Raw genomic sequence first — 21551 nt, forward strand, 5'->3', positions numbered from 1 at the left:
GGTCACACAGCAAGTAGGAGGCAGGGCTTGGATGGGAACTGGGTCCCAGGGTCTCCGAAGCCGATGTTTTTCTGCGTTGAAGGGTGGCAGCTTCCTGGAGACCCAGATCCATCCCCTTACCCCACGCCCCACCTCCCACCCTCCACCGCCTTTGCCTCACAGGAAACGCGCAGGAGCGTCAAGGTGGTGGCAAGAAACCCCAGGCACACAGGGAACAGCGTGCAGCTCCAGCCCCTGCTCCCTGGAGGGTCAGCCCTGGGTTCTGACCTTAAATCTGCCGCTTAGCAAGCCATGTGACCTTGGGCAAGTCACACGCCCTTTCTGAGCTTCACTTTTCTAGCCTGTAACACGGGCACAATCCTAGTGGCCCTCTTCCTGGGGGTCCTAGGTGGGTGGGGAGCACCCAGAGCCTCCTTCCTGCAGGGGGTCGCCGCACCCCAGGCCCCTCACCCCTCTGTCTGGTCTGTCTGCAGACGAGCGGGGCAAGGACCACCTCTGCGCAGGCAAGCTGAACCTGGTGGACTTGGCGGGCAGCGAGCGGCAGTCCAAGACGGGCGCCACAGGGGAGCGGCTCAAGGAGGCCACCAAGATCAACCTGTCTCTGTCGGCACTGGGCAACGTCATCTCGGCCCTGGTGGACGGGCGCTGCAGGCACATCCCCTACCGGGACTCGAAGCTGACCCGGCTACTCCAGGACTCACTGGGCGGCAACACCAAGACACTGATGGTGGCCTGCCTGTCGCCGGCCGACAACAACTACGACGAGACGCTCAGCACGCTGCGCTACGCCAACCGAGCCAAGAACATCCGGAACAAGCCGCGCATCAACGAGGACCCGAAGGACGCCCTGCTACGCGAGTACCAGGAGGAGATCAAGAGACTCAAGGCCATCCTGGCTCAGCAGATGGGCCCCGGCAGCCTGTCAGGTGGGCGGTGCGGCGGCGGGGGGCGGGGCTGGCAGGGCGGCTGGAGCCAGGAATCCCGTGTCTGCCCGCCTCCAGTTCCCCATCTGAGGGGCATGGAAGCCGTGCCCCACCTCCTCCCAGCTGCATGTGAGCGTGGATTTTGAACAGCCAGGGAGAACCCTGCTTGGGGACGGCCCCCGGGGGTGGAGGTATGTGCCCACCGATGCCCCAGGGAGAGGCCGGTCCTTCCGGGCCTGTCCCAGCAGCTGGAGGCTCCATCCCTGTTCCCTGCCTCCAGGCCGCGCGTCTGTCCTCCCACCTGTCTGCCTGCTGGCTCCGTGGCAGCCGCAGAGTCGTGATGTTGTGCTGCTGAGCAGCGGGGTGACTGACTGACATCCCCGCCCCCCTGTCCCCCGCATCCTGCCTCCACTCCCAGAGAGGCAGCTTGGGACGGCCTTTGGCTGTCACCCGGCAGGTGGCAATCCAGACCTGGAGCCTGGGCTTGCAGAGCTCTTCCTTGTGGCTGAGGGGCTCCAGGGTCATCTCTGTCTAAGAATTCCTGGGAGGAAGGGAGCACCAAAGAACCTGAGTCCATGGATCCATTCATCCGCCTCCCCCTTTCCTCTCTGTCCATCCCTTCTCGGCCTGCACTGATCTACTCATCCCCGCCTCCATCTACCCATCCACTCAGCCAGCCAGCCCGCCAGCCCACCCCCGCCCACTCCATTATTTACCCACCACCCTTCTCTCTGCCCACCCCACCCCTTCTCTCTGCCCACCCTATCTACCCTCCTCTCCGCCTGCTCATTCACTCCATCCTGCCATCCGTCCTTGAATCTCTCTTTCCTCTCACCTCCCCCCACCCACTCACACCCCGACTGTGTGTGGCCCTGGGCCTGGCCTGGGGACCCAGAGATGACTCAGATCCAGGTTCTGCTTCATGGTTAACCTAGTCTCCCCGGGGGAGGGAAGGGACACTCCCGCAGAGGAGTGTGTGCCCCTCGGGCAGGGCAGAAGGCAGCGTGTGGGGCGGGGGGAGGGCCCTCGGGGAAGGCTTCGCAGAGGAGGAGGAGTGCTTGAGTGGAGTCTAGCAGGGTGAGAAATCTCCTGTTAGGATGAGGGTGGTCAGTCTGTGCAGGGAGGCACAAAAGTCTCAGGTGACTTTGGGGACCCACAAGGATTAATAGATGTTCTGGCTGCCTGGGAAGCTGGGTGGTGGGAGGTGCCCAGGTGTAGGGACTGGCAGGGGCTGGCAGGGATGAAGTGAAGATGGCCTTGACCACCACGGTGAAGGCTTCCTCTTGGGCAGCCTGCCTTCCTCCTCTTCCCCTCCAGCCGCAGGATCAGGGAGGGGACGCTCGATGGAGGAGGGGTGAGAGGCACCGGGAGGGAGTTGGGGTGCTCTGCTGGGCCCCCCCAACCCTGACGCAGCAGCTGCCATGCTTGCAGGCCTCCTGTGGTTGCCACGGCAGACTTGGGCGGGCTGTGTCCTGTCTCCCTGGATTCGGAGCGTGGAGCCCAAACAAGCTGAGATGATGGTGCCTGGCAGGCAGAGAGCCGAGAGCCAGGTAGTAACCGCTGCCTCACATTCTGGCTCCTCGGGGAAGTGACTTAGACCCCCCCGAGCCTCGGTGTCCTCATCTGTGAAGTGGGTCGCCCGCCTTGCGATGTCTGTGGGGCAGTTGGGAGGACTGCATGAGATGGTTCACGTGTGGGCTTAGCCCGGAACTTGTCCCGTAAGGCTCCACAGACTGTACCCGATGCTTTGACTTTATAGAGTCGGGCCTCGAGACCAGCCAGAGGTGTCTGACTCGGAGCTCCAGGTGTCCCCATCGCCCGGCACCCCCCGTGAGCCGGCGCCCTCTCAGCCCTGGCCCTCCCTCTCGTCACCAGCATATTTCTCCCTCCCCTTTTTAGAAACACGGGAAACACTGGTCTGTTTTCACCGGCCCTCCACGCTCACTGGCCCCTAGTTCAGGCAGGCCCTGTGCTCCCAGCCCACTGAAACCGCCTCCCGGTTTTTTAAAAAGATCATTTATTTCTTTATTTTTGGCTGCACGGGGTCTTTGTCGCTGCGTGGGCTTTTCTCCAGCTGTCCATTCTGTAGTTGTGGTGTGCAGGCTTCTCGCTGCAGTGGCTTGTCTTGTGTAGCGCGGGCTCCGGGGCACACGGGCTTCAGTAGTTGCTGTGTTAGGGCTCAGCAGTTGTGGCTCACAGGCTCAGTTGCTCTGTGGCATGTGGGATCTTCCCAGACCGAGAATCGAACCCGTGCCTCCTGGTGATAAAATCCAGTGATCCGTCCTCCGGAGGCCCCACCTGCCCTCTTCGCATCCGTTGACTCAGACGATCCCCTCCCTCGTCCTTGAAGCCCTTGCTTCCCGGACACCCTCACCCCAGTCCCCCTGCCCCTCCAGCCGCTCCTCCTCCACTCCCTTGGACGAGTCTCCCCATCTTCCTGATGTCAGGTTGTCCTGGGGCCGGTCCTCCAGCCTCTTCTCTGTCTACACTGGCTTCTCTGGTCTCATGGCTTTACCCACCACCTCCCCGCTCTCGAGTCTCACACGTGGACCTCTATCCTGGCTGCGTGATGTGTGCCCAGGTCTTAATTTACACGGCTGACTGAGCGGTGACACAGAGAGGTCAATGTCATCACAACAAAGTGTTAACATTACTCGGCTACCCCAGCGATGAGAGGCAGGCCACGCAGGGCCACGGGGGTGGGGAGGAAGCACCGGGGGGGGGTCAGTCTGCAGAGGAGCCAGGGGCATCCTGAGCCAGAGCCGTGATCGAGGTTTTGGTGGAAAGACACAGCAGGCAAGAGAAAGGGCCCAGGACTGACTAGTTTGAGGAAGCCTGGCGGGATCAGGGCATAATGCTGTCCCTGCTTGCCTCCTGCTGGCCCTAGTTGATTTCGGGCAGAGGAAATACTGGCTTCCGGTGGGAGAGTTAGAAGCAGCCGTGGACTTGAGGTTGGTTGGTTTGCGTATGAAAGGTGGGCTCCTCCAAAAGCTGTTGACTCGCCCTAGGAATTGGCTGACCCTGGGAGGACTGTCCCCTCCAGGCCATCAAGCCCCCCAGTGTGTTAAAACATCATTAAAATGAACCTGATCGATACACCATGTCCTCTGAATTCCAGTCTTGAACATCCTGCCATCTACCTAATCATCACTCCAAACCTAATGTATGGGACACTGAGCCCTGAATCTTCCCCAGTCCTGCCGCTGTCCCCACCTGGCTGGTGGCGCCTCTCTCCTTCCAGATGTTCAAGCCAGAAACCTTGGTGTCATCATCCTTGGCTTCTCACTTTTGCCCTCTTGCTTTTGTTGTATCTACCTTTAGAACAGTGTCTAAACCTTTAGCTGATAGCATCACCGACTCTATGGACATAACTTTGAGCAAGCTCCGGTGAGGGACAGGGAGGCCTGGCATGCTGCAGTCCATGGGGTCGCAAAGAGTCGGACATAACTGAGCAACTGAACTGAGCTGAACCCTTGGAGCAGGTCCAGACTCCGTCCACTGCAGCCCCGTGGCCTGAGCCACTAGCATCTGTCACCTGATTACTGCAGAGCCCCCACCCCAGCAGGTCTCCTGGCTTGTGCTTTTGGTACCCCCAGTACATTCTCCACACGGCAGCCAGGGAGCTCCTGTTCAGACGTGAGTCCTGCCCTGCCCAAGCCCTCCAATGGCCTGGTGGAACCTGGACTTGAAGCCAGAGTCCTCGCCAGGGCCAGCAGGTTCCCCTCTGCCATGCCCTTGGCTCACAGTCTCCCTCGCTCACTCTGCTCCAGCCTCAGCGGCCTCCCGGCTGTTCCTGCAACAGTCCCGGCCCCCTGCCTGCCACAGGGCCTTTGCACTCACTGCTCCGTCTGTCTGTCCCTGGGATCTCTGCCTGACCCTCTGCCTCACTTCCTTCAGATCACTGCTTTCCGCACACCTTGTCTAAGAGGTCTTTCCTGTCCACAGGATTTAAGTTACAGCCCTTCCATCTGGTCTTTACTTCTCCTCACCCGCCCTGCTTGCTTTCTCTTAGGAAGTATCGCTTTGCCTCTTGTTGGCCTTTCCTCCCCAGATGGAAGTGATGTGTGTGGAGTCCTGTCTGTTGTGTTCAGTGCCAAACCCCTGGGTGCCCAAGAAAGGCTTGTTGGACGAGCACGTTGGCATTTTACATAGAGATGTGCTCAAAATAAGCTCAGTATTGAGGTCTTGTTTGAATGAACACATTGTTGTCATTTTATGGGTTTCTGCTTAATTTCTAGGGGCTTCCCAGGTGGCTCAGTGGGAAAAAAATCTGCCTGCCAATGCAGGAGACTTGGGTTTGATCTCCGATCCAGGAAGATCCCCTGGAAAAGGAAATGGCAACCCACTCCAGTGTTCTTACCTGAGAAATCCCATGGACAGAGGAGCCTGGCGGGCTACAGTCCCTGGGCTCGCAAAGAGTCGGCCATGACTCTGAGCACACATACACGGGCACGCTTAGTTCCGGCAGACCACGCGCACCTTGGTCAGAGCCCCTCGTTTCTGCTTTTATCCCAGCTCTGCTGAACAATCAGGTGCCCCCAAGCCCCATCCAGATTGAGGAAAAGCCGTTGTCTCCACCTGTGATGCAGCACGCCATGGAGGCTGAGAAGCAGCTGATCCGGGAGGTGAGGCGCGGGGCGGGCAGGTGGGCCTCGCAAGAGGTGGGGCTCCAGGACTAGACTGCCTCCCCCCCACCCTCCCCTGGGGGCTGGTCCTCCAGCCTCGCTTTTGGAGTTCAGGAAGCTGAGGCTCTTAGAGGTGCTGTGGCTTGCCCAAGGTCACACAGCGAGGTGAATCTGAGCCAGGATTTGAACCAGGGTTCTCACCTCCAGAGCGCAGTCCGTCCCCCGTGAGTGCTGGTGTGGGGAGAAGAGAGGCGTCTGCTGGGCCGTCCACTGTCTGTACGTCCTGCTCGAAGGGCTGGCGGTGGAGCGACGGTGGGGAGGGGCCATCCCTGGTAGTGGGGCTGGCGGGTGCCTCACCGAGAAGGTCAGAGTGGGAGGGCTGGGGCCGAGAGCGGGGCATCCCGGGTGGGCCACAGGGACCCCTCAGTGGCACGTTTGGACTCCGAGAAAAAGCTGTCACCTTGGGGCCCCTGGGTCCTCCCGCCCACAGCCGATTGACAGGCATGGAGCTGACCCAGAAGCACCAACAGGGCCAGACACCCAGAGCCTCCCACCCCTGCCCTCATCTCTGCCCTGACCCCAGGCTCTGTTGGTTTCTGGGGGTTCACATCCCAAGACCCCAGCATGGGGTGGGGTTTGACATTCAGTGGTCCCTGCAGGGGGCTGGCTCTTCCCTGGTGGGAAAGCCAGCTCTGCAGGGACTAGGGACGGAGCATGTCTGCAACTGGGCCTCTGCCACTCAACTGTGACCTCAGATGGGCTCAGTCCTGGGGCCCCGGGAAGCCCCCGGGCAGGCTGTGGGGGCCTGGGGCCCAGCCTCTGGGAGGCAGACCGGGTGAGGCCTGGGGGGATCTCTGTGCTGTGGGCTGGAGGGCTGGGGGTCATCGACCGAAGAACCCCCAGCTGCCCATGACGGGCAGGGGCTTGTACTGTTCGAGTAGGGGCCTGGATGTAGCCCTCAATAGCCTCCAGTGGGGCCCCCGTGAAGGCTCTGGGGGCTCAGCCGCTCACTTTACCTGTTCCCCTGCTGCCCGTGGGGCGGAGTCGGTGTCAGGCTGGCCCTGGGGCCCTGGGCCCAGCTCCTGGGGGAGTCCTGGGAGGAGGGGGTCTTTGGGGATGTCTGAGCACAAGCCCACAGGATGAGAGCGGTGACACTCTGGGGTTCAGGGAGGGTTTTAGAGTCACACAAGGATGAGTAGACATTGGCCACAAAACAGTATGGGCTGGGGGGTGACAGGGAGCGGGCTGGGGTTGGGGGTAGGGACGGGGTGTGGGCCTGGGGCTGGGGTGCAAGCTTCCTGCCTGGGGAAGCTGGGTTGGGCGGGCGAGGTTCCTGGCAGCATGAGAAGCAGGGCACCGCCGCCCCCTAGTGGTCACAGGGGAGACGAGCTGCCTTTCTGGCCTGGTTGCTGGTGGAGCCAATGCTCCGAGAGTCCTCGAATGGCTTAGTGTAAAGAATCTGCGAACGCAGGAGACGCTAGTTCAATCCCTAGGTCGTGAAGATCCCCTGGAGGAAATGGCAGCCCACTCCAGTATTCTTGCCTGGGAAATCCCATGGACAGGGGAGCTGGGTGGGCTGCAGTCCATGGGGTTGCAGAGAGACATGACCGAGCGACTAGACACGCAGGTATTGTAGGCGGGTTCTTTACCATCTGAGCCACCAGGGAAGCCCTTCCTCATCTCTGGGAGTGGATAAAAAGCTTTTCTGCTGCTGGAAGAGGCTGGGTGGTGTAAAAGGTGCCGGCCGGGACTGTGGGGGGTTCCTGGGTTTGCGTTCTCTCCACCCCGCCTGCCCCATTCAGCCAGCCACAGGCATCTTCTGCGCGCCTGCTAGGGGCTGCAGCTGGAGGCGAGTGTGGGGCCAAGGCACGGTGGTGCTGTTTTTAATACTGGAAGTAGCATGGCAATGTCCTGGTGGTCCTTGGAGCTCTGTGCTTCCATCTCTTGGAGGCAGGTGGCTTCTGGTTCAATCCGTGGTCGGGGCCCTAGATCTCCCAAACTGCATGGCACGGCCAAAAAATAATAATAATGATTGGAAGTAGCAGAGCATGTTTTAGGGACTGGGAGGACTGATCTGGGACTGAGGGGGCAGTCCGGTGTGGGGGAGGGGCAGGAACTGACAGAGCGGAGTCCTCCCGTGGGGGTTAGGGCTAACCCTAACCCGTGGATGACTGTCCTCTGCCCCAGGAGGATGCCAGAGGGACTTCCCTGGTGGTCCAGCGGTTGAGACTTCACCTTCCAATGCCTGGGACGTGGGTTTGATCCCCAACTGGGGAGCTGAGATCCCACCTGCCTTGTGGCCAAAACAAAACAAAACAGAAACAATATTGTAACAAATTCAATAAAAACTTTAAAAAGTGGCCCACATCAAAAAAAAAAATCTTAAAAAGGATGTTGGGGGAAGGTGACCTCTTCAGGAGTATAATCTGCAAACATACTGAATCGCTTTGCTGTACAGATCAGAAAACATTTTGAAATCTGCTCTATAACTGTGCGGTGAGGATTAAGTGGTTTGATGTTGGTAAAACTTTTTGTCATCAGTTCAATTCAGTTCAGTCGCTCAGTCGTGTCCGACTCTTTGCAACCCCATGGACTGTAGCACGCCAGGCCTCCCTGTCCATCACCAGCTCCCGGAGTTTACTCAAACTCATGTCCGTGGAGTCGGTGATGCCATCCAGCCGTCTCCTCCTCTGTCACCCCTTCTCCCGCTCCTCCGTGAAGGGACAGGGGGGAGGGAGGGAGAGGAGCATTGAGGGAAGGGAAGATGGAGAGACCGGAAAGGGGCGCTCCCCACTTCGAGGTCCTCCTGTAATTTGGGGGTCACATGTTTACACGTGAGAATGGCGTGTGCGTGTGCGCAGATTAGTGTGTATGTCTCCAGTCAGGTCTTGCTAGGCTGTATGTGCCGCTGGGCTGAGGCCCGGGTTGAACTGGGGTCGGGGCTGAAGTGCCGGCCAGGGGACCTCTGCTGGGCAAGTGTGGGTTCGAGGGCAGGAGAAGGCAGGCGGGGTGAGGGCTGCAGGTCTCAGGGGGCCGCCAGGAGCTGTGTGTGGTTCTGGGCAAGGTGGGCCCTCCCTGGGTCTCGGTGGCAGGTCAGCGGCACCTTGGCTATGCTGCAGAGACTGCTAGGTCTTCATGATGATCTGTCTCGTCTCCTGCCCTGGGAGCCCGGGCTGGCTGGCTGTGTTGTGCTGGGGGTCTGCGCTGGTCCCGTACTTCCCGGGGGTTGGGTGGGCGTGCGCAGGGGCTCCCACCTCTAACCCTGTCCCGCCCCCTGGCTCACTGCCGCTGCAGGGCCACCCTGTCCAGAAAGCCGCAGCTCACGGGGTGTTGTGAGTTCACAGAGGCCCGGCCTTCCCCTGGGGGCATGCACCAGATGCCTGGACGGTCTGCCCAGCCATTCTGCTTCACGCACTTGCCGACTCGGTGGCACAGCACTCAGAGGTGCCCCTCTGTGCCCGGCATCACGGCTACAAGATGGCACGGTGCTTGCCCTCTGGCCAGGGAGCCAGGTGGTTCACCTAAAATCAAACAAGGGCAGAGAACGGTGGAACTTCTGATCCAGGCTGAGAAGACGTAAGCAAAGTGCCAGAGTGGTGGCGGGCATCCTCCGAGAGGGCGCTCATGGAAGGCCTCTCTGAGCGGGTGTCGCTGAGCTGAGGCCCGAAGGGGTGAACTTGCTTCGGAGCGAGGGCAGAGGTCCTGAGGCTGGCGGGGGTCGGGGGAGTGGGTGTGTCTAGGAGTGGAAAGGGGCTGGCGTGCCCAAGTGTGACAAAGATGGGGTGGGCCATCCGGGTCACTGGGGACTGGAGGTCGACTGGAGAAAGTAGATTTTATCCTCAACCATGGGAAGCCCCTGAAGCATGCATGATCCATGGACACACAGCTGCCCCGTGGAGGACGGTCTTACTCAAAAGTAGAAGTGGGGAACCAGGTCTGGGCAGGAACTGGTGGTGATGGGGAAGATGGATGGCTAAGCAGAGGTATAGTGATTTATTTTGTCTTCGATGGGTTGAGAACCGTTTGGTTAAACCATATTTGTCGATGCAGAAAGGTGTTTGTGATCTATCGCTTTGTGGAAAAATTAGATTATAGACACACATACGGGCTTCCCAAGTGGCGCTAGCAGTAAAGAGCCCACCTGCCAATGCAGGAGGCATACGAGACGTGAGTTTGATCCCTGGGTCGGGAAGATCTCCTGGAGGAGGAAATGGCAACCCACTCCAGTACTCTGGCCTGGAGAATCCCACGGACAGAGAAGTCCGGCGGGCTGCAGTCCATGGGGTCGCAAAGAGCTGGACGCGACGGAAGAGACTTAGCAGGCACGCATATGTTATTAGCGTGTTAAAACACGCTTAGACAAGACTTCAGAAGGGTCTTCCCCAGCCAGGAGTCCCCCCAGCATCGTGGAGATGATCTTAATTCTGTTCCTTGGGCTCAGCTGCGTTTCCTGGATTGTGGGACAGAGGAGGCTTCCCGAAAGCCGCGATTGGAAGCGGTCATAGAGCGCTCCCCTCCGTCCCCTGCTCGCCTCTCCAGGAGTACGAGGCGCGCCTGGCCCAGCTGAGGGCCGACTACGAGGCAGAGCAGGAGTCCAGGGCCCGGCTGGAGGAGGACATCACCGCCATGCGCAACTCGTACGACGTGAAGCTGTCCACGCTGGAGCAGAACCTGCGCAAAGAGACAGGTGGGCGGGCCTGCCGGCAGCAGGGAGCCCAGCCTGCTGCCCTCGCCCCCCGCCGATGGGCCCCAGTTCTGTTTCCTCCTCGCAACCGCCCAGCAAGGCAGGCACCTCCATCACCCTCACTTGACAGTTGAGGAAACTGAGGCCCAGAGAGGGTGAGGAAATTCCTCGAGGTCACACAGCTTTTAAAGCGGAGCCGGGATTTGACTCCAGCAGTCTGATCCCGGGGTCAGGGTTCTGACTCACGGCTCTGCATTGGGGGCCACAGGCTGGGTCCCCGCCCAAGGCTGACTTGAGTGGCAACAGATCACCCAAGTTTTATGGGTAAGCCCCTTCCCCCGGTTTCTGCATTTTCTACAGTCTCTTTTCCACTTTAGAGCCCATCTGTCACCAGAGCAACCACACCCTAAACTAGGCAATCCTTAGCAAGAGCTTTTTAACTTCCTGGGAATTTTTGTCTTCTGTTTGGCATTCTAGAATGTTCCATCCCACCGCTATCTTTCAAACACCCTGTGCTGCCAGGCAGCCCAGACTTCCTAGGACTCACTGTAAGTGTTAGTCGCTCAGCTGTGTCCGGCTCTTTGCGACCCCATGGACTGCAGCCCACCAGGCTCCTCTGTCCATGGGATTCTCCAGGCCAGAATAGTGTAGTGGGTAGTCATTTCCTTCTGCAGGGGATCTTCCCGACCCAGGGATTGAACCCAGGTCTCCCGCATTGTAGGCAGACGCTTTACCATCTGAGCCACCAGGGAAGCCCATAAATACTATAAAATCCACGTTGTAATGATGACGGTTTTCACATCGTTGGTCCCGTTTACGGGGCATTGCTGTGTGCCAGGTACTGGGTAGGTAGGCGCTTCCCCTGCCCGCCCTCGGTGAGTTGGGACTCACTGCTTCCTCACACGGCAGGTGTTCAAGCTGAGGCTGGGAGAGGTTCAGGCTGTGAGCTACGCACAGAGGTCCCCAACCTTTTTGGCACCAGGGATCTGTTTTGTGGAAGACAGTTCTTCCACGGATGGGGCAGGTGGGTCAGGCGGTATCGCAGGCGATGGGGTGCGGCAGGTGGAGCTCACTCGCTCGCTCGCTGCTCTCCTTCAGCTGTGTGGCCTGGCTCCTGGGTGTCGGGGACCCCTAGGCTGGGGGGTGAACGACCCTAGCAAAGGCGACATCAGGGCTCTCTCGGGGAAGCCCAGGACATGGTGACAAAGAAGTGGATGGACCCGAAGGAGCGGGCCCGTGAGCTGGCAGCAGGAGGCCTGTGGTACTTTCCCCCCATCCCAGCTGGCAGGGAGATGCAGCCCCAGAGGAAGACCGAGGAGCAGGTTTTAGCACTTTCTGTCCTGGAGAGTGTTTCCTCCAGCCCACTTTCAGTATCAGGCCTCCGAGGGACTTTATTTGGTCTCACTAATACTCATCTGCAGCATTCATTTAACTCCCACGGCTCTAGCTTGTCCTGTGGACAAGGGCCTGGAGCTGGTTATGCCAGGAGTGGGCCCTGAGGGTCTTGGGTGTGAAATCTTTGGGTCAGGAGCTCTCTGCCTTTGAGGCAATAATACTGGCAGGACAGCCAGTTTATGTATAAAGAGCAGACCCAAGGCACAGGGGTAAGAGTCCAGCCCCTAATGGCTGGGGCAGTCAGAGAATGGAGACATCATGGAGCTGGTCAGGGAGGACTTCCTGGAAGAGGTGGAAGGAGATAGGACTTGAGTTCTGAGGGGCAGAGATGGGAAGTCAGCGTTTGGGGGCCCAGAGGCTCTGACTTTTAAGCTGGTCTCTTGGAGATGGTGGGCCTGCGGCCGGCTTCCAGGGAAGGGCTGCCTCCCGCCCCCCATCACCCCAGTCCACCCTGTAAAGAGCTAAAGGCAGGTGTCTCCTACAGAGGCTGTCCTGAAGGCGGAAGTCCTCTACAAGGCGGAGGTCCTGTCTAGGGCCGAGTTTGCCAGCAGTTCGGAGGACTCGCCTCCTTTCGAGGTGAAGATGGCCGAGAGACCCGAGATCTACGCTGTGCCTGAGCCCGTGCCCAGTGAGGACTCCTTCAAGGCTCAGGTCTCCTCCAGGTTTGAGGAGCTGCCCAAGGGGGCGGCCTCCAAGTCCCAGGCGTCTCTGGGGTCCGATGAGTCTTCCACACTGGGAAAGAACTCCGTCTGCACGGCCTTCTCTGGGCCGGAGGAGCCCTGCAGCCTGGAGTTCTCCGTGCCTGATTCAGACGCTGGGGGCTGCTACCTACTGCCTGACGACGAGGGCCGGGGCACCGCGGAGCCCCTGTTGGAGGAGGAGCCCCCGCGGATGGCACTGGAGCTGCTACCCGGCCTGCACGACCCCTACACCGAGGTGGCGGCCAAGCTGGCCAGGTTCTCCTCCACGGTGTCCAGGCCGGAAGTGCCCCCGGTGGACGTCCCCAAGGTGACCACGCAGGTACCTGACGTCACGCGGGTTGACACGCGGAAGTTCAGGGGAGGGGGCGAGCCCGGTGGGGGCGTGGCTGCGTCTCAGGGGTCCGGGGTCCGGGAAAGGGGAGCTCTGGCTAAGGCTCTGTAAACCAGTGGGAAGGTCAGGATGAGATCCCAGGCGATGCCGGGTGGGCCCTTGTTCTGCTGACATGGGGACACCCGTGGGGGGCGGCTGCTGGTTGCCATGGTTACACCTCTGTCAGCCAGCCTGTTCTCCTAGGGGAGGCGGGGGTTCTGTGAGAGTCCTGCTTCCTTTCAGGGGTCTAGAGGGGCTGCTTCTCCTCCATCCTGCCCCTTGGTCCAAGGCCTTCTCTCCCTTTTCAACCCTCTGTTTTATGTTTAAAAATCTTTTTTCTTCCCTCCTTTCCTTTCTCTCTCTGTCTAAAGCGTACAGGCCTTTGAATCAGAGAGACCCGGGTTCGGATCCCAGCTCTACCCCTCACTCAGCTGTGTGGCCTTGTCCGGCTGTCTCTCTGGGCCTGTTTCCTCATCTGTTAAATGGGGATGCTGACACATGCGTCCTGTGAGGTCAGGCAGGTGGCAGGCCTGGAACAGGAGTGCCTCTCCTCTCTGCCTCACCTCCTCTCTCCTCTGTTCTCCCTGCTCCCTGCAGGAGGAGGTGGCGGGGTTGGGGAACAGGCGGGAAGGGCGGGGCGGGGCCCCAGAGGATGATCCTGACCCAACCCCTGCTCCCCTAACTTGTTCTCCTGCAAGCACTGTTCCCTGACAGATCTGCTGGAGCCCACTGACCTCGGGTCTGAAGCTGAGGTGGCCGAGGACCTCCTGCCCAGGAATGTGAGTGCCCTCCTCCCTGAGTGGTGGTGGTGGGGAGCTCCAGGGGCCTGATTCTTCCTGGGATGCTCTCGCTTGTCTCCTCCCTCTCTGGCCTCAGTTTCCTCACCCATAAAATGGGGACAATACCCCTGGCCCTCCCCCAGAACAAAGCAGGATGCAAATCTGAGGAGTCCTCACCTCTATTTATTGATTTTTTACCGAGAGGCCACTGTTCCAGGGTGATGTTCAGCCTTTGCTCAGCGATGGAGCCCTGGTGTAAAGCACAGAGGCCCAGCATGTGTGGTGGATGAGGGCCACAGAGCGGAGCTGGGGGCCCCGAGGCGCTGGCAGGGAACCCCCCAGGTGGCGGGGGGCCGTGTTGAGCTCTGCTGCTCTCAGACCCCACCTTTCCCCACCCCCACTTCTGCTTCAGAAAGCACAACCATCCAAGGGGAGCGGGAGGAAGACTTTAAATCTGCCCACATTTGTGGAGAGAGGAAGTGACCTGCTGGCCTCTGGGCCTGATCACTGGGTAGGAGCCAGCCTGCAGTTTCTCAGCAGAGGGTATCCGGGGAGGTCGGGGGTCCCCCTGGGCAGCAGGTGACCTTGAGATGTGGGACTCAAGCAGGGAAAAGGAGCCAGGGCGGCAGGGGAAATAGCACGGAGCCGGCAGCGGGGTGGGGTGCGGGGGCAGCAGGTGCCAGAGTCCTGTGGCCGGAAAGATCTCCAGGTTCTCAGTGCCAGAAAAGGAGGTCAGGGAAGCAGTGGGGTGGGTGGGGGGTGGGGGCCGGCAGGACTCAGGCAGTGGGGGAGGGGGTGGGCACCGGGGGTGCAGCAGGCCGCGGAAGAAACTGAGTTTGACTGCAGATGTGATGGGGGGGTCTGCGAAGGATCAATTTATAGTTTAAGAAAATTCCGGGAACTCCCTGGTGGTCCAGTGGTTAGGACTCTGTGCTTCCACCGCAGGGGTCTTGGTTGCATGGATTCAGTCCCTGATTGGGGAAGTAAGAGTCTGCCAACCGCACAGCAAGGCCAAAAGCCAAACAAAAATTGCCCTAGCTACTGTGTGGAGTCTAGATGGTAAGGGGCAGGAGGGAGAGTGAGCTGGGGGATGTTTTGGGGGGTGTTGGTCAGAAAGGTGGCAGGAAGTTGACTGGGTGCATGTTTTTAATGACGGGGTGTCCCCAAGCCCGTAGTGATGTCGTGGGCCGCCAGGGGCCGGCCACCGCAGCCGGGGTTGAGGCTGCGGCGAGCTCGTGCCCAGGAGTTGGCCCCCGCCTCCACCCTGGCTTCTGGTTGCACTTAGGAGGTTGACCTGGGCCCGGGGGCGACGGAGGAGCTGGTGTTGGCGGCAGAGCCCGTCGCAGAAGCCCATGAAGCCCAGTCTGAAGCGCTGGCGGCCTTGGAGGCTCAGCCCCGCTCTCTGCTGGCCCGGGCCGGCGCGAGGAGGGAGGGTGCGGCCACGCTCGCCGATGACCTCCTGCCCACCGTGGACCAACAGCAGGTGCTCGCCCGGTAAGCACCTGAGCCCAGAGCAGTGGGACCTGGGGGGCGGGGTTGGGCGCGGTGGGACCCTGCGGTGGCGGTGGCGGGAGGGAGCCCAGGGCCCGGGGTGGATGGCAGGACCCAGAGATCCTTCCTGAGCCCCACCCAGCCCTCCCCAAACATGGCTACTGGGCCGGTCCTCCCCAGGAGCGTGCGGCGCCGAGGGGCCAGTCAGCTGGGTGGAAGGGCTCTCTGCTCAGGAAGCGGCTCAGGTGCCTCCAGATCCCATCAGACGCTTGCGGGGGGAGCAGCTACTGTGGGGAGCGGGTGGGGCGGGTGGCAGGGACAGTCCCCACCTGGCTTTCTCTGGGGCCCGCCCTGCAGGTTTCAGGAGCCCAGGGCAGGCGTTGCAGGCTTTCCCCGGGTCTTAGATGGTCAAGAATCTGCCTACAATGTGGGAGGCAGAAATCAAACGCCAGGTGGCTGAAGCACAAGCTGGAATCAAGATTGCCGGGAGAAATATCAGTAACCTCAGACATGCAGATATCACCACCCTTTTGGCAGAAAGTGAAGAGGAACTAAAGGGCCTCTTGATGAAGGTGAAAGAGGAGAGTGAAAAACCTGGCTTAAAACTCAACATTCAAAAAACAAAGATCGTGGCATCTGGTCCCATCACTTCATGGCAAATAGATGGGGAAACAATGGAAACAGTGAGAGACTTCATTTCCTTGGGCTCCAAAATCACTGCAGATGGTGACTGCAACAGTGAAATGAAAAGACCCTTGCTCCTTGGAAGAAAAGCTATGACCAACCTAGGCAGCATATTAAAAAACAGAGACATTACTTTGCCAACAAAAGTCTGTCTAGTTAAGGCTATGGTTTTTCCAGTAGTCATGCATGGATGTGAGAGTTGGACCATAAAGAAAGCTGAGTGCTGAGGAATTGATGCTTTTGAACTGTGGTGTTGGAGAAGGTTCTTAAGAATCCCCTGGACTGCAAGGAGATCCAACCAGTCCATCCTAAAGGAAATCAGTCCTGAATATTCACTGGAAGAACTGATGCTGAAGCTGAAACTCCAATACTTTGGCCACTTGATGCGAAGAACTGACTCATTAGAAAAGACCCTAATGCTGGGAAAGACTGAAGGCAGAAGGAGAAGGGGATGACAGAGGATGAGATGGTTGGATGGCATCACCGGCTCAATAGACATGAGTTTGAGCAAGCTCCAGGAGTTGGTGAAAGACAGGGAAGTCTGGCGTGCTGCAGTCCACGGGGTCTCAGAGTCAGACACGACTGAGCAACTGAAGTGACCTAAACAATGTGGGAGACCCAGGTTCGATCCCTGAGTCAGGTAGATCCCCTGAGGAAGAGAATGGCTACCCACTCCAGTATTCTTGCCTGAAGAATTCCACAGACAGGAGCCTGGTGGGCTACAGTCCATGGGGTCGCAAAGAGTCAGACACCACTGGGCAATTAGCACACCAGCACCACAGCCTAGCCTCCAGTCCCTCCCTCGTGGAAGACGTGCTCCCTCTAGGGACAGGCCACTCCCGACACACCCTGGGGCTGCCTGCCAACCTGGACTTTCCTCCCTTGCTGTGCGGCTTTGTGCAAGTCACTTAACATCTCTGAGCCTTGGTTCTCACTTTCGTAAATGAGATTGCAGTCAGGCCCATCTCCATGACAGAGTCAGCCCCACAGCCAGCGGTTCAGCCCCCTCCTGGCCCCACAGACTATGGTTCAAACACTAACTGAGGATCTACTATGTATCACGCGTCAGGAGGCAAGCATGGATGGGATATCACCTTGGCCTTCAAGAAGCTCTCAGTCCAGGGGGAGTCAGGTTCTGGAGCGGTTAGACTGGCTGCGTTCCCGTCTGCCTCCGCCGTCACCCAGCTCTGCCACCTGGGCTGAGGTTACCTCTCTGTCCCCCAGTCTCTCACCTACACAGTGGGTGAGAGAGTTCCAGGCTGGGAAGCCTGTTGTGAGGGCCGCACGGCACGATGCCCCCGGAGGCAGCAGCTTGGTGTCGGGCACAGAGAAAACTCACAGCACAGGTGGTGGTTTTCACGGTGTGGTCTGGAGTGTGGTCAGGGAGGGCTTCTCAGAAGAGGGGGCCCTTGAAGAAGGTATGCAGGACAGATGTCTCGGGGTGGCATTCGAGGGACAGGGCACAGCTGAGGTGGCGCAAAGTGGGTGCAGGGGGTGGAAACAGCCTGGGTGTTTGGAGAAGCAGCCGCCCTGGGATTAAAGCTGGAGCAAGGAAGGGGTGTTGGGGTTCCGGGGCAGATTTGTGCCCCCCGAGGCTTGGGCTCCATCCTGATGGGGACCCTAGAAGGATTTTAAGCAGAGCAGTGACTTGGACGTGGCTCACCTGTATCCTGGCTGCTGTTGAGCTCAGAGCTGAGCCTGAAGCAGGTCTGGACTGGGCGGCTGGGTTTGCATGGTTCCTTCTTTCCCTTGAGCGTGGTCGCCTGTCCTGTTATGAGTCCGTGTCATGCCTTTAGTTATCCAACCCTTACATCCCTTTGGAAAGAGGCACAGTCAAGACACTTCTGTGGTGCTTTAGTTGAGTGAGGATTTCCTCCTGAGCCTTTGTAGTTATTTCAAATTTGTGTTTTTAAAAGGCAAAACTCTATAATTTTTTTAAAGCATTTTAGATATAAATATTAAAAAAAAAAAAGAACTGTTTGTGTCCCTGATGAAACTTTATGCATTGACCGTCATTCCCCACAACCCAGGGGTACTCTGATCTGCAGGTGCCCTGGGAGCACAGCCGGGAGCTTGCTCTGTGGCAGGACCACCAGCCCCGGGAAGTGGGTGGGGCAGCCGTGGGCGGAGGGAGACTCTCGCCCTTCCTGTGCGGAGAACCAGCGGGCCGGCTGAGCGCACAGGCTTGGAGTCGGGTAGAGCCGGCAGGAACGCTGGGTCTGACCCCGGGCCTCAGTGTACCTGTCTGTGAAGCGGGGTTGTTGGAAGGAGTCGGGGAGGTCAGCCTGGACAGCCAGTGCTCAGTGATCGGCAGACTTTGTCAGGTTTGCTTTCTCCTCCCCGCCGGCAGCTTGCAGCTGTTGGAGCAGCAGGTGGTCGGGGGGGAGCAGGCCAAGAACAAGGACCTGAAGGAGAAGCACAGGCGGCGGAAGCGGTACGCGGACGAGCGCAAGAAGCAGCTGGTGGCGGCCCTGCAGAACTCGGACGAGGACAGCGGGGACTGGGTGCTGCTCAACGTCTACGACTCCATCCAGGAGGAAGTGAGGGCCAAGAGCAAGCTGCTGGAGAAGATGCAGAGGAAGGTGAGGCCGGGCTCAGGCCCCGCCCCCAGGCGGGCCCCGCCCCGCAGGTCCCGCCCCACGCAGGTCCCGCCCCCCAGGCAGGCGCACTAGGTGGGCGTTCACACCAGCTCTTGACCCTTGCCTGTATTCCGTGCCTGCTGTGTGCCACGCCCTTTTCTAGAAGCTGTCGTGGTGACAGGTTCATCTCTGCAGTAGTGGAGCTCGTGTGTGTGTGTGTGTGTGTGTGTGTGTGTGTGTGCGTGTGTGCAATAACAGCAGAGAAATAAGCAAGTGACTCTAGCCCGACGTCTCTGCAGTAGTGGAGCTCGTGTGTGTATGTGTGTGTGTGTGTAAGTAACCAGTAGAGAAAGTTGCTGAGTTGTGTCTGACTCATTGCCACCCCGTGGACTATACAGTCCATGGAATTCTCCAGGCCAGCATATTGAAGTGGGTAGGCATTCCCTTCTCCAAGGGTAAGTAAGCAGTAACAGCAGAGAAATAAGGAAGACACTCTAGCCCGACAAAGAGAATACGGGGCAGCGACGGGAGGGAGGTGAGGGGCGGCTTCATTTTGATGTTTTTTACTTTGATCAAAGTACAAATGCACAACTGAATTCATTTCCACAAAGGGAGTGCCCTGGGCCAGCTGCGCCTGGCTGGGGGCTCTGAGCCTTAGCAGGACCCCAGAAGCTCCCCGGGCCACTTCAGATGGGAGGACACGGCTGTTCTGATGCAGGTGGTGGCTTCTGAGGTGGGGCCTGGTGGAAAGCGGTCTAGGGGAAGAGACAGGCCGGTGCCTGGAATGCGGTCCGTGGTTCAGGAACCAGAAAGGCAGCCATGTGGCTGAGCGTGGGGAGAGGGGACTGGAGGGAAACGAGGCTCTGCCACCTGTGACCCACCTGCGTGGCCTTCAGAGCATCTTCCCGGTGGCCTGGGCCTCATAGCGCCCTCCCTGGCTGCCTGCTACCCCCTCCTCATCCCCACTCAGCGTGGCAACCAAGCGATCTTGCCAGAGCCTAAAGCTGATATTTTTTGGTCTTTAAATGTCTTTAGTTTAAAATTTTTTTCTTGGCTATTTTTATGCCTTTTCTTACTGTGCTTCATATCTTTAATTAAATTTGGTCTTTCTTGTACTTTGGTCTACATATCTAAATTAAAAAAAAAACCTTTGCTGGTTTTGTGTTAATGTCCCATTTGGCACCTTCTTCACTTTTGTCCATTTCAAGATTTTGGATTTCTGACTTGAAAATTTCACACCTGCGAATATTTAAGGAAACTACACTGGGGTGTCGAGTTACATTTTTAACGTTTAGTCTCCTGTGCTTGTGCTTTGGGGGGAGCTTTCTTCTGCTGAAATGCTTTTGATTTTCACTTCCTGTTTCTTAATAGTGGCATTGAATAGATACATCTGCTCTCTTCTCTTTATTGCATAACGTCATGTTTTTCTGCACTCTCAGTAACAACTGAACGCCGAAGTTGTTGGAGGATGGAGGGAACCCAAAGTACCCACCAAAATAAGGTACCCTGAGACCAAAAAACGAGGCAGGCGGCTCCATGTAATCAGTGGGTCAGTTGATTTTAGGGTGAGGTAGTCACAGGGCGGGGCCGGACGGATGGCACCCTGGAAGCGTTCACAGCGTTGCCTCCCAGCTCCGAGGGGCTGTTAGGATGCCCGTGTTTACCCAGGGTGTGGGGGTAGGAGCTTTACACCAGGGAGAGCGTCCTGTTCTGGTTTTGTTTTGGCCGCACTAGGCCTTTGTTGCTACATGCAGATTTCCTCTAACTCCGGTGGCTGGGGGCTACTCTCCAGCTGCGGTGTGCGGCCCTCGTTGTGGTGATTGTGGAGCACGGGCTCTAGGGCGCCTGGACTCCGTGCTTGTGGTGGCGCAGGCTCAGCTGCTCTGCGGCACGTGGGATCTAGTTCACAGACCAGGGATCAAACCCGTGTCCCCTGCATGGGCAGGCGTATTCTCCTCCACTGGACCACCAGGGAAGTCCCAGGAAGAGCACTCTTAAGTCAAGATTTATGAATGGGCAACTAGTCTTGTTGGGGAAGGCAATGGCAACCCACTCCAGTACTCTTGCCTGGAACATCCCATGGACGGAGGAGCCTGGTGGGCTGCCGTCTGTGGGATCGCACAGAGTCGGACGCGACTGAAGCGACTTAGCAGCAGCAGCAGCAGCGACTAGTCTTGTGGGCACTGGGAATATGTCAGTGAAGGTCTTCATCGTTCTTTGGCGACTACCAGGGCATAGAGACCACTGGGACTTAATCACAATTGAACAGTATCTATTAACTACAATATGCAGATGACACCACCCTTATGGCAGAAAGTGAAGAGGAACTAAAAAGCCTCTTGATGAAAGTGAAAGAGGAGAGTGAAAAAGTTGGCTTAAAGCTCAACATTCAGAAAACTAAGATCATGGCAAACAGATGGGGAAACAGTGGAAACAGTGTCAGACTTTATTTTTTGGGCTCCAAAATCACTGCAGATGGTGACTGCAGCCATGAAATTCAAAGACGCTTACTCCTTGGAAGGAAAGCTATGACCAACCTAGATAACATATTCAAAAGCAGAGACATTATTTTGCCAACAAAGGTTCGTCTAGTCAAGGCTATGGTTTTTCCTGTGGTCATGTATGGATGTGAGAGTTGGACTGTGAAGAAGGCTGAGCGCCGAAGAATTGATGCTTTTGAACTGTGGTGTTGGAGAAGACTCTTGAGAGTCCCTTGGACTGCAAGGAGATCCAACCAGTCCATCCTAAAGGAGATCAGTCCTGGGTGTTCTTTGGAAGGACTGATGCTAAAGCTGACACTCCAGTACTTTGGCCACCTCATGTGAAGAGTTGACTCGTTGGAAAAGACTCTGATGCTGGGAGGGATTGGGGGCAGGAGGAGAAGGGGACGACAGAGGATGAGGTGGCTGGATGGCATCACCGACTCAATGGATGTGAATTTGAGTGAACTCCAGGAGTTGGTGATGCACAGGGAGGCCTGGAGTGCTGCAATTCATGGGGTCGTAGAGAGTTGGACACGACTGAGCGACTGAACTGAACTGAACTAATCAACTACAAAGCCCTTGGCCGCACAGAAGAAATTTACTACACAGTACTTCCCAGGTGGCGCTAGTGGTAAAGAACCCTCCTGCCAGTGTAGGAGACAGAAGCGATGCGGGTTCCATCCCTGGGTCAGGAAGACCCCCTGGAGGCGGGCATGGCAACCCACTCCAGTATTCTTGCCTGGAGAATCCTATGGACAGAGGAGCCTGGTGGGCTACAGTCCACGATGCTACAAAGAGTCGGATAGGACTGAAGCGACTTAGCACACACACAGCCCA

At 58.1% G+C, this 21551-nt stretch overlaps 1 protein-coding gene and 1 long non-coding RNA gene across 10 annotated transcripts in view; one reads left to right on the forward strand and one right to left on the reverse strand.

The window, feature by feature from the left end:
- KIF17 (kinesin family member 17) overlaps positions 1-21551 on the forward strand; it is a 50262-nt gene that overhangs the window by 14576 nt on the left and 14135 nt on the right. For 6 of the 8 annotated variants that reach the window (XM_045164659.1, XM_045164655.1, XM_045164656.1 and 3 more), the window contains exons 5-12: positions 474-926; positions 5439-5548; positions 10088-10235; positions 12112-12647; positions 13397-13477; positions 13890-13988; positions 14763-14971; positions 18003-18234. In XM_045164659.1, coding sequence (XP_045020594.1) covers positions 474-926; positions 5439-5548; positions 10088-10235; positions 12112-12647; positions 13397-13477; positions 13890-13988; positions 14763-14971; positions 18003-18234 — 1868 coding nt within the window. The remainder of the gene's footprint in view (positions 1-473; positions 927-5438; positions 5549-10087; positions 10236-12111; positions 12648-13396; positions 13478-13889; positions 13989-14762; positions 14972-18002; positions 18235-21551) is intronic. The other 2 variants (XM_045164657.1, XM_045164658.1) reach the window with 1 other exon arrangement.
- Positions 10098-18031, reverse strand: LOC123332244. Of its 2 annotated transcripts, XR_006640701.1 has the most exons (4): positions 17894-18031; positions 17316-17467; positions 13655-13727; positions 10098-10219 (listed from the first exon to the last, which is right to left on the reverse strand). It is a non-coding gene; the product is annotated as an uncharacterized LOC123332244 (long non-coding RNA). The 2 variants fall into 2 exon arrangements; XR_006549059.2 differs by lacking the exons at positions 10098-10219; positions 13655-13727 and adding an exon at positions 16538-17194.

The sequence above is a fragment of the Bubalus bubalis genome, chromosome 2 (assembly GCF_019923935.1).
Source record: "Bubalus bubalis isolate 160015118507 breed Murrah chromosome 2, NDDB_SH_1, whole genome shotgun sequence".
Classification (NCBI taxonomy): domain Eukaryota; kingdom Metazoa; phylum Chordata; class Mammalia; order Artiodactyla; family Bovidae; genus Bubalus; species Bubalus bubalis.